The sequence below is a fragment of the Moschus berezovskii genome, chromosome 4, assembly GCF_049115385.1.
Source record: "Moschus berezovskii isolate FMDL1 chromosome 4, NW_MosBer_1.0, whole genome shotgun sequence".
In the NCBI taxonomy this organism is placed as follows: domain Eukaryota; kingdom Metazoa; phylum Chordata; class Mammalia; order Artiodactyla; family Moschidae; genus Moschus; species Moschus berezovskii.
In genome coordinates, this window is record NC_142463.1 from 100,905,416 (window position 1) to 100,917,612 (window position 12,197).

At 43.0% G+C, this 12,197-nt stretch overlaps 1 protein-coding gene across 2 annotated transcripts in view; it reads left to right on the forward strand.

The window, feature by feature from the left end:
* The first annotated feature begins 99 nt into the window (after nt 1-99).
* RNF115 (ring finger protein 115) overlaps nt 100-12,197 on the forward strand; it is an 83,493-nt gene continuing 71,395 nt past the window's right edge. Inside the window, exon 1 of one of the 2 annotated variants that reach the window (XM_055403495.2) lies at nt 100-437. In XM_055403495.2, coding sequence (XP_055259470.1) covers nt 336-437 — 102 coding nt within the window. In that variant the 5' untranslated portion in view covers nt 100-335. The remainder of the gene's footprint in view (nt 438-12,197) is intronic. The other variant, XM_055403497.2, reaches the window with a different exon arrangement.

The following is a 12,197-nucleotide window of genomic DNA, read 5'->3' on the forward strand; positions in this document are numbered from 1 at the left end:
GTTTCCGGGGACGCTCTTTCTTTCCTCTCGCTGGGAGTTCGGAGGACCGGCGAGTGGCTGGCTGAGAAGCCGGCCGGCGGGCGGCGGCGGCGGCGGCGGGCGGGCCGTCGTTCCTGCGCCGCTGGGGCTCTGGGAGGCGGGCCGCGGGGTCGGCAGCCGCGCCACCGCCTCTGTGGGCCGGGCGCTCTCACGTGACTCGCGCGGGCTCTGGAGAGGCTGGCAGCCCCGAGGAAGCGGCGGCGGCGGCGGCAGAGCAGGCGACAGCAGCCGGGAGGCAGCGGCCTGGCGAAGGACCGGCCGGCTGCCCTCGCGGACGGCCGCGGCGAAAGAGAAACATGGCGGAGGCTTCGGCGGCCGGGGCCGGCGCGGGCTCTGCGGTTGCCGCGCACCGGTTCTTCTGCCACTTTTGCAAGGGCGAGGTCAGCCCCAAACTACCGGTAAGAGCCCGGTTCCTCTGCGCTCGGGCATCGGCCCGGATTCCTCCCCCAGATGTCCTGGAGTAGGGGTTAAGCTTCCCCACAACCCCGATTCACCTGACATCGGTCTCTCAAGTACCTTGCTGCCCGGGCGTCTCGGCCCAGGCTCCGCAACTCTCGCTCGGATGTTCCACCTGCCCCTCACTTTCTCTCCCCTCTTGACCAGCTCCTCCCTCCCCCCCCGCGCTCCATTTTTGATTTTTTTTGGCCTTCTTTAGCAAGTTCTCTTCTGACCCGTCCCCTGTTTTCACGCATTCTTCTTCACCTTGTCTCCTTCCCACGATGACCTCTCTCTTCCTGCATTCGATCCTCTTTCCGCTGTTGCCTCTCACCTTTATTCCTTTTCCACTTTTTACCAGGTTCTCCCCCTTCCCCCTCCTCATTAAAGCAAAATAGCGGATTGCTGACAATTGTCCTTATTCAGTCGTCCCTAGGAAAGGAAGCAAGAAAACACGGAGAGAAAGAGAGGGTTGGAAGGTAACTGGGATGGAGAGGAGGATTTTGCTCTTCAGAGGTTTCCCGTATTCTTCTGAAAGTGAAAACAGCAGTGTGCTAATGACTTGCAGACTGCTTGCGCTCCCTATCACTATTGAAGGAAATGGCTTTAGGAAGAGGGCAGAACATATTGTTTCAACTTGCTTATTTTGATTGTCATGCTGCCAGTGTCTTTAGCACCACCTGCCTTACTCACCCTTCCTCCTCTGATTCTCTCTCTCTCTTCGCTAAAAAAAAAGATCTAGGACAGACTGCTGGGGACTGCATCATCTAATGTAAAATTGGTTTTCACTACTCTCCGCCAGATTTTGTTAGTCCCTAGAGAGGTAGTGCTATGGCTGTGAAAAAAAGTGCTTCTGCAGCAAGCTCCCCAGCTACAACACCCAAACCACACAGGCTTTTTTGGCTTGGGCTATATCTACCACAGGGAGACCCACCAGGATGAATGTTAATCCTGCCTTTGGCCAACCGTCTTTAGCTAGTTATGATTGTTTTTCTCCTTAGAAGTATCTGTGTTCAGCCTTAAGTCAGGGTGCCTAACAACTTCCCTCAGTGTTTACAGCGTCTGTAAGAAAGCCTACTAAAGTGTGTCTGTATATCTTATTTCTTAGAAACACCAATGGAGGCCAGGGGAAAAGTGCCTAAAGGTATAAAGCCTTTTTGCGTAAAGGTTGTGCTTTTTCGGGCTCTTACAGCATTTTCTTTCTTCACTATTTGCCCCACCCCCAATTTTGTAGTCCTAGTTTCATCTCCATGCTGTTTTAGTTTTGCTTGCTGCTTTATGGCTGTGTCTGCTTTTTGCCATACTGCTCCTTACTGCTATTCTCGATTGATGTATCTCAACTTCGTGTGTTTCTGATTTGGATCCTCTCAGATAAGACAAATTTCTTTTAGAAAGGAGATACTAAGAAATGAGGGGGAAATGATGAAGGGAATTTTATTTTTTTCCTGGAGAAAGAAGTTTAATAACATGTGTACCTCCTGTATACGGAGGGAGGTGCCAAGGAAAACTGAATCTCTCCCTAAAATGACTGTAAAGCCATCACGTTAAATACCATCTTCAGCTAGGAACAGGAGACTTTGGGGAAGAGGGGAAACCAGTTTTGGCAGATTATCATGCAAAACACGGTAAACAAGCATGATTGTTTGCAGATTTAAGTCAGGACTTCTCCATTGATAAGAATTGAGGTTTCATTATCCTTCTATTTCTGGTGCAAAGAGGGACAAACCCTTACAAATGGAGATTTCTGTTTTAAGTGTTCTTCACAAAAGGGCAATGACTACTCAGGTTTTTTGAGATTTTAGAATGAAAATATTATTCAGTGGTACTGTTGTTAGGTTTCAAAAAAGTCTTCATTCTAGAAGTGAATAATAATTTAGGAATTTTCTTTTTTATTAAAAATGATTCCCTGTTTACAGTGAAAATAGTTTTAGTAAAATTTAGTGAATTCTAAACTTGGATTTTATTTTTAAATTAATTAAATTTTTTGTTGCCACCCTGTGGATCTCAGCACTCCAGGCTTCCCTGTCCTTCACCATTTCCCAGAGTTTGCTCAAATTCAGATCCATTGAGTCAGTGATGCCATCCTACCATCTCATCCTCTGTTGCCCCTTTCTCGTCTTGCTCTCAATTTGTCCTAGCATCAGGGTCTTTTCCAGTGAGTTGACTGTTTTCATCAGGTGGCCAAAGTATTGGAGTGTCAGTTTCAGCATCAGTCCTTCCAAGGATATTCAGGGTTGATTTCCTTTAGGATTGACTGGTTTGATCTTGCTGTCCAGGGGATTCTAAAGAATCTTCTCTAGCACCACAGTTTGAAAGCATCAGTTCTTCCTCTCTTAGCCTTCTTTATAGTCCAACTCTCACATCCATACATGACTACTGGAAAAACTGTAGCTTTAATTATAGGGACCTTTGTTGGCAAAGTGATTTCTCTGCTTTTTAATACGCTATGTTTTTCTTCCATATTAAAGACAGACGTCTTTCTTCTGTCACAGCTTTTCTTCTAAGGAGCAACCATCTTTTAATTTCATGGCTGAAGTCATCATCTGTAGTGATTTTGGAGCCCAAGAAAATAAAGTCTGTTACTGTTTCCATTGTTTCCCTATCTATTTGCCATGAAATGATGGGACTGGATGCCTTGATCTTTGTCTTTTGAATGTTGAGTTTAAGCCAGCTTTTTCCCTGGTGAGTAGGGAGAGGTTATGTAGTTGCTGCTGCTGCTGCTAAGTCGCTTCAGTCGTATCCAACTCTGTGCGACCCTATAGACGGCAGCCGACCAGGCTCCTCCGTCCCTGGGATTCTCCAGGCAAGAACACTGGAGTGGGTTGCCATTTCCTTCTCCAGTGTGTGAAAGTGAAAAGTGAAAGTGAAGTCGCTCAGTCGTGTCTGACTCTTTGGGACTGCATGGTACCAGGCTTCTCTGTCCATGGGATCTTCCAGGCAAGAATACTGGAGTGGGTTGCCATTGCCTTCTCCATTATATAGTTCAGTTCAGTTTAGTCGCTCCGTCGTGTCAGACTCTTTGTGACCCGATGAATCACAGCACGCCAGGCCTCCCTGTCCATCACCAACTCCCGGAGTTCACTCAGACTCATGTCCATCGAGTCGGTGATGCCATCCAGCCATCTCATTCTCTGTCGTCCCCTTCTCCTCCTGCCCCCAATCCCTCCCAGCATCAGAGTCTTTTCCAGTGAGTCAACTCTTTTCATGAGGTGGCGAAAGTATTGGAGTTCAGCTTTAGCATCAGTCCTTCCAATGAACACCCAGGATTGATCTCCTTTAGAATGGACTGGTTGGATAGGCAGGGGTATATGATAAGGATCAAGGCAGGAACAGTCTTGCATTTTTCTGCAATTTCAAGAGAGTGGGTTTGTGTGCAGGGTCTTAGATAGTAGGTGTTTGGGTTTCCTATTCTTGAGGAGCCTGTCTGGTCCCTTCATCTTGCCTCAGGTGGTTCATTGGCTGCTCCTCCTTTGATTGGCAATTGTTTTGCCCTGTGGAACTCACGGAGAAGGCAATGGCAAGCCACTCCAGTACTATTGCCTAGAAAATCCCATGGATGGAGGAGCCTGGTAGGCTGCAGTCCGTGGGGTCGCTAAGGGTCGGACACGACTGAGCAACTTCACTTTCACTTTTCACTTTCACACATTGGAGAAGGAAATGGCAACCCACTCCAGTGTTCTTGCCTGGAGAATCCCGGGGACGGGGGAGCCTGGTGGGCTTCCGTCTATGGGGTCACGCAGAGTCGGACACAACTGAAGTGACTTAGCAGCAGTGGAACTCAGAGAAGGTCATGGAGGCTGGAGTCTTGCCTATAAGAAATTGGGCACAAAACGGCCTCCATGTGCAGGAGCCCCACAGGACCCTGCTTGGCATCAAGCTGAGAGTGAGCAGAGAAGAGTCCAGAGGCCTATGAACAAGTGCATCCAGGAAGCCACTGATGGCTTAAGTGGAAAGGAGAGGCAGATCACTTAGGCTGGGGTCTGAGTCAGGGAAGGTTTCTTGGAGGCATTTCAGCCTAGAAGAATCAAGACAAGTGGACAAAGATGGGTCAGCATATTCCAAGTGGCCAGCATGGTTGGCGCTTAGGCAGAAGCAGAGCGATTCATGCACTCTATCCTTCTTCATACAGGTCTGCTTCCTCTTGCCAATTTTCCTCTGATTGGCATTGGGTGAATCAAGCCTTACTACAGCTGTCTTCTTTGTTGGCCCCAGATGAGTTAGGGAGGGAGAGGGTGAGTCCTCTAAATTTGGATTTTAAAATAAAGGATTTTGATTATACGGTCTGAAGCCCTAGTATTTCAAGTTTATATTAAATATCATTGGGTAAATTGGTGCTGTATTTTTTTGATCATCAGATGATAGAGGAAATACTTAAGTAACTTATTTTCAAAATATAGCAGAAGGTTCTGCCTCACCTGTATATCCATTGAGAGACACTGTGAAGCCAAGACTAATGGAGTTAAGTATCACACTGAGAGATGCCTCTGAGGGATGACTGGGTGGTGCCACAGAGGACTATGTCATGCAACTATACTCCATACTATCCTCTCCCGTTTTTAAATCAAGGTCAGGGTCTACCTTATGAGATTAAATTCTGTAGAGTCATTGAATTGTGAGATAAATCATGCAGAGTAAACAACTTTAAGTATTGATGAAACTAGGGTGGTTCCTAAGTGTTTTATGGAGATCAGAGTATCCAAACCCAGAGAGACCAGTCTCATTAAGGACTGCAAGTGTGTTACTCACGTCTGAGGCTTTGCCTGAAGAAAGTAGCCAACTTCTCTCCCTCTTCCGTCTCCATATTATATCATCTTTGGACTAATAAAATGTTATCCTTATCAATAAGTAATAACTACCTAGTTTGTTTATTTACCAGGTACTATACAAATCATTATTATTGTGCTATACTTGTAATGACTCTAACACAGGAAAATTTTCTAACCACCCCGTAAGAGAAGCTAAAAAGTAGACTTCTTAAAGACTTTGTGATTCTTAAAACTCTTAAATTCCCTGTCCTTGCTCTTTATTTTTAAAAAATTTACTTCTTTAGTTTTGGTTGCAGTGGTCTTTGTTGCTGTGTGTGGGCATTCTCTAGTTGTGGTGAGCGGGGCTCGTTGGGGTGCATGGGCTTCTCATTGTGGTGGCTCGTTGCAGAGCACAGGCTCTAGGCATATGGGCCTGGTAGTTGTGGCCCAGGGGCTCAGTAGTTGTGGCGAACGGACTTTCGTTGCTCTGTGAAATGGAATCTTCTTGTATCAGGGATCCAACCCGTGTCCCCTGCCTTGGCAGGCGAATTCCTATCCACTGTAACCACCAGGGAAGTCTGACCTAGAGTTTTAAAAGTGCATGATTCTTAGGAAGATCTAGAATGGTGTCTTAAGTAATATTAGTAGTTTTGTTGAACTGGAGGAAGGAATTAGTGATTTGAGCTGGATTTTAGAGGTTTTAATGATTTCTTAAATTCTGCTGTTGGTGACTTACCATCTAAAAAGTCTGCTTGATTATTTAGCATCTTTCTGTTCTTTATAGCAGTTGCTTATTAAATGTCTCTTGAAATATTCTGAGTTGAATTGTTTAGCTGCTAAGTTGTGTCTGACTCTTTTGCAACCCCACGGACTATAGCCCGCCAGGCTCCTCTGTCCATGGGATTTCCCAGGCAAGAATACTGACGTGGGTTGCCATTTCCTTCTCGAGGGGATCTTCCCCACCCAGGGATCGAACCTGCATCTTCTGCATTGGCAGACAGATTCTTTACTGCTGAACCACCAAGCTGAGCCATCAGGAAGCAAGCCCTTGAGTTGAATACCCAATAGTTTAAAAAGCAGTGGTGTTAATGGTCTGAGATCTTTATCTAAAAGGCTTCCCTGGAACAAAATGTAAGTGCTACCATGCGAAGTTTGAACATAACAGTGTCAGTAATTATATTCCCTGCAAGGAGCTAGAAGAAAGACATGTGTGTTCTTATGAGTAGAAGGCTAGTTCTAGTCTTGAAATTCTGCTGATAAATTGACTTTTATGTATATCTTGGGGAAATCTTGGGATTTTTTTTTTGGTATGAGGAAGAACAAAACCTTAAAGTTAAACTCACCACAGGTGAAATTCCTTATATTTTTAAGGGGAAGTAATACTTTTTGGTTGCTAATACTTTTTGTTTCTTTATGTTTGCTTGGCTTTTTATGACCTTTGCTTACATTAAGGGAGAGGATGCTGAGGTCTCTCAGACAGCCATCATATCAGAAGAGGAAAAACCATGTGGATTGTTTCTTATTCTCTCTAGTCAAATTAGAAGGGTCTGAGAATAAGAAGCCTGTGAACACTGACTTCTTTTTATCTCTTCACAGCTTAATGTTGATTAATAAAGGAGATAATGTACAGCAGTGGTTCTCAACTGGGGGCAGTTTTGCTTTTTAGGAGGAAATTTGGCAATGTCTGTAGACCTTTTCTACAGCAGGGTTGTTGTCACAACTGCGGGAAAGGGAGGGTTGTTGCTGGCATATAGTGGATAGAGGCTAAGGATGCTGCTAAACCTGCTTCAATGAACAGGACAGCCCCCACAGCAAAAAGTTATTGGGCTGAAAATGTGAAGAGCACTGTGGTTCAGGAACCCAGGTGTAGAAGGATAAAAGGATAGTCATTGTCTTGTGTCACTGGTGCTGAAGGTTTTGTCCTGGGGTAGCTTTGATTTCTAATTTTGGAATCCTATTTTCAGTGAGATAAAATTGAGATAATTTTAACCAAAGCCCTGATGGGAGGGGTTGTTTAGAAGGTAGTTAAGTGGCATTCTATTATAGCAGTTATCTCTTGGGGTCACTTTCTCTCCTTGTGGTTACTGAGACCAGAGGAATTGGATCACGCCTCTCAAGTTACAAACTGTGGGGTAACTTCTAAAAGTATCCAGATTATTTTGTCAGTTGGAAATTAATTGAAGTAGTAACACAACATGTAACTTAGTAAGACATTTGGAAATTCCAGTTTGAAAACAAAGTAGAAAGCAGACATCAAGTCTAACTTAGTTTTTCTATAGCTCATCTTTGCATTAATTAAGCATTACTTTCTCTGTTTCTTTTAATGTTCTTGAAAGTTGTCATGAGCTTAGGAGATGTTGTGCTTAAACTTTTAGTTTCCTCAAATTCTTGGTCGAGTTGGGTAATTGACGTTATCAAGTCTAATACTAATACTGTTTGTTCGTAGGATTGAAGTTGAGTCATCTGACCCTCTCAGTTTGTCTTGGTGTATCCCACTGTAAAATAATACTGAGGTGTGTCTGTTGAAAGCTTGAGTGGACATTCAGAGAAACGGAGCTATGTAATCTTTGATTGAAAGGTTGTGTGGGAATGAGCAGTCCTTATTTGTAGAGAAATAAGGCCTTTACCATAGTAGAAATATTTTAGGTGGTTCTTATAGTTTCACATAAAGAAGTTTAGCTTAGATTCTGAAAGATTTTCTTGAAATCTTTTTTCTTTTAAGTTCAGTTGTTATTTCAGAGTTCCTTAGAGGTATACAGATACATGTATAATAAATAGAAGTGATTTTAAACCAGGCACAGTTTTCTTGTATATTAAATAGATTGCCCAGCCTCTTTCCCCAAAACAGGCCAGTGAGTTTTGTTTTTCTTGAAAATTTGTTAAGGTAGTAATCTCTTTCCTTGATGAGTTCAACAAGTATCACAGGAAGTAGGCAAGGTATCCTATGTTCACCTACTTGTCACCCACTTTGATGCTGTGCAGATCTGAACCTAAACTACTGTTATTTTGATTGCTGATATAGTGTGAAAACTATAATGGTACATTTACTTTTTGTTTAATAACATGTAAAAGGTACATTCAGCAAATTAGTTTTTACTGCTGTTTTTAATTTGCGTATTTATGATTAAAAAGTGTTTGGAAGTAATATTCACAAATAAGAATAATGAAAGTGTTTAATTCCCTAAATTTTTCAACTTTATTTTGTTAATCACTAAAATTATTGGCTGATTATTATTCTGTGCCAAGTGTAGGTGCTAATTCAGTTAGGGAGACTTGTTTTAATAATATACTAGCATTTTGGTTCTTTTTTTATTTGTTTGTTTTTGAAATGGAAAATTTTATTTGGGCCAAACTGAGGATTTTAACCCTGGAACAGCCTCTTAGAAAGCTTTGAGAACTGTTCCTTACTAGCATTCTGTTTTAGCATACGATCTGTATTCGAGGAGCAGATTCAGAGTTCCCAAGGTTTTTAATAAGGTTAGCAAGGTAACATTGGTGTTTCTCATCTTGCAACACTAGTGCTATAAAAGGATTCCAGAAATCTGTTACTGAGTGTGAATTAGTTCTCTGAACTTAAGTATTAAGTGATCGTCCCCCTGGCTGTTATTCAGGAAGAAAACCAATTTATAGAAACAAAAATCCACCATCAGGCCACAGTTTTTTAGTGTTATACAAAGATACCTATACAATTTAAATATTTGGAGAGCTGTGATTTGAGTTCCAGGCCATTAGAACTGCCTTTATTTATGGTCTTATTCCCTAAGAATAGTAACATTCACAACCTTCATCATTTTGTTCCTTCATTCCAGACCTGAAAGGTTGACATTATCAGGGATTCCAAACAGGAATGTATAATCAACCAACTTTCTTTGGTTCATTGTGTAACAAGGCAGAAAATCAGGTCAGGAGACAAAGTGTTACTTGATATAATTTGATCAGATGGACAAGAAGCCAGATTTTCTAAGGAAAAAAAATGGACTAAACTACAAGAATTATCAGAGATAAAGTTAACACAATGTAGGCAGAAAGGGTTTAGTTATAGTGTTCTTTGCTTGCTTACAGTAAAGGTAGCAAGAAGGGGAACAACTCAGTGGTATAGATATAAAATGGTAAATGATCCTAAAAGTTTGCCCTTAGTTCTATTGTGTACCATCATAGTCTGAGGTAAAACTTTGTCTTCTTACATTCAGTTTAGGCTGATAGACTCTTCTTACTTAAACTGACAACCTTCATTCAATTATATTCTTCAGCAATTATATTCTAAGCTCTACATTCTAAGCATTGTGCAGAAAGAAAAGCATACTTGGTGGGGAAAGAAAAATAACCTGGGATTAAAAGTCACTGAAATCACGTACAAAGTTTATGTTCTAATAATAAAATTCCACTTAGGGAAGTAAAGACATATAAAACAAACCTCTGTGAATATCCTAATCTTAAGTATGGTTGTTGTTCAGTCGCTAGGTTGTGTTCGCCTCTTTCACAGCCCCATGGATGTAGCCAGCAAGGCTTCTCTGTCCATGGGATTTCTGAGGCAGGAACACTGGAGTGGTTGCCATTTCCTTCTTGAGGGGATCTTCCCGACCCAGGGATAAAACTGGCAGGTGGATTCTTTACCACTGGGCCACCTGGGAATCCCCCAAATCTTCAGTATTACTTAACCTCAAAATAAGAATTGAATGAATGAGACTTCTTGTTTTCCTGAAGGAGAGTTAGAGGAGACAAGTAAATGAAGACAACATCTATGTTCTAATTTTACAGATGGAGAAACAGGTCTTCCCAAAGACCATGAACTGGTGGAACTGGGAATAGAACCCAGAAGTTCTGTTACTGACCTGGGTCTGAGGCCAGATGAGTTCAGGCAAGGCTTTATTGGGACTTGTGCTTCAAATAAGAAAGAGGTGCCCTTGCTCGTTTTCTGAGGTGAGGTGAGGTTCCTTAAATGAGGTAAGGGTAGGGATGGATGGGTGGGTTGGGCAGGAAGCATAGTTTAGGTGGTCTGCCCACCTCAGGTGATGCTGTGTGCAGGTACCATGTGCTTTTGTTCCCAAAACCACCTACATCTCCGAAAAGTCAGTCAGTTTGTGGCCTTATTGTATCTTACTGTTCATAATTGCCCCAACTTTGCGTTGATGGTGTTACTTTTCAGTTCAGTTCAGTCGCTTAGTGGTGTCTGACTCTTTGCAACCCCACAGACTGCAGCATGCCAGGCCTTCCTGTCCATCACCAACTCCCAGAGCTTGCTCAAACTCATGTTGATCGAGTTGGTGGTGCCATCCAACCATCTCATCCTCTTTTGTTCCCTTCTCCTCCTGCCTTCAATCTTTCCCAGCATCATGCTCTTTTCCAATGAGTCAGTTCTTCGCATTAGGTGGCCAAAGTGGTGGAGCTTCAGTTTCAGCACCAGTCCTTCCAATGAATATTCAGGACTGATTTTCTTTAGGATTGACTGGTTGGATCTCCTTGCAGTCCAAGGGACTCTCAAGAGTCTTCACCAACACCACAGTTCAAAAGCATCAATTCTTCAGTGCTTAGCTTTCTTTATAATCCAACTCTCACATCCATACATGACTGCTGGAAAAACCATAGCTTTGACGATACAGACCTTTGTCAGCAAAGTAATGTCTCTGCGTTTTAATACACTGTCTAGGTTTATCATAACTTTTCTTCCAGGGAGCAAGAGTCTTTTAATTTCATGTCTGCAGTAACTATCTGCAGGGATTTTGGAGCCTAAGAAAATAAAGTCTCCCACTGTTTCCATTGTTTCCCCATCTATTTGCCGTGAAGTAATGGGACTGGATGCCATGATGATAGTTTTTTGAATGTTGAGCTTCAAGCCAACTTTTTCACTCTCCTCTTTGACTTTCATCAAGAGGCTTTTCAGTTCCTCTTCACTTTCTGCCATAAGGGTGGTGTCATCTGCATATCTGAGGTTATTGATATTTCTCCCGGCAATCTTGATTCCAGCTTGTGCTTCATCTTGGCTGGTATTTCGTGTGATGATTTCTGCATATAAGTTAAATAAGCATGGTGACAATATACAGCCTTGACATACTCCTTTCCCAATTTGGAACCAGTTTGTTGTTCCATGTACAGTTCTAACTGTTGCTTCTTGACCTGCATAAAGATTTCTCAGGAGACAGGTAAGGTGGTCTGGCATTCCTATCTCTTGAACAATTTTTCACAGTTTGTTGTGATCCACACAGTCAAAGGCTTTGATGTAATCAATAAAGCAGACGTTTTTCTGAAACACTTGCTTTTAGTTCCTTAGTTTGTCCAGTTGTAAGCATTCCAGTAAAGGGTTCCAAGTCCCAGCCTATTTCAGATCTATTAACTTTGTTTTGGGGTTCACTTGATACTTTTAAAAAGGCAGAAAATGTAACCTGGATTGTAAAAGAGTAATCATGGGAGATTATGGAAAACTTAAGGGCTTCCCTGGTAGTTCAGCTGGTAAAGAATCCGCCTGCTGTGCAGGAGACCCCATTTTGACTCCTGGGTCAGAAGATCCCCTGGAGAAGGGATCGGCTACCCACTCCAGTATTCTTGGGCTTTCCTGGTGGCTCAGATGGTAAAGAATCTGCCTGTAATGCGGGAGACCTGGTTTTGACCAGGGTTGGGAAGATCCCCTGGAGAAGGGAACGGCTATCTACTCCAGTATTCTGGCCTGAAAAATTTCAGTCCATTCTAAAGGTGTTCATTGGAAGAACTGATGCTAAAGCTGAAGCTCCAATACTTTGGCCACCTCATGCGAAGAGTTGACTCACTGGAAAAGACTCTGATGCTGGGAGGGATTGGGGACAGGAAGAGAAGGGGATGACAGAGAATGAGATGGTTGGATGGCATCACTGACTCGATGGAGGTGGTTTGAGTGAACTCCGGGAGTTGGTGATGGACAGGGAGGCCTGGCGTGCTGTGATTCATGGGGTCGCAAAGAGTCGGACACGACTGAGCGACTGAACTGATACTCATATATAGTACATG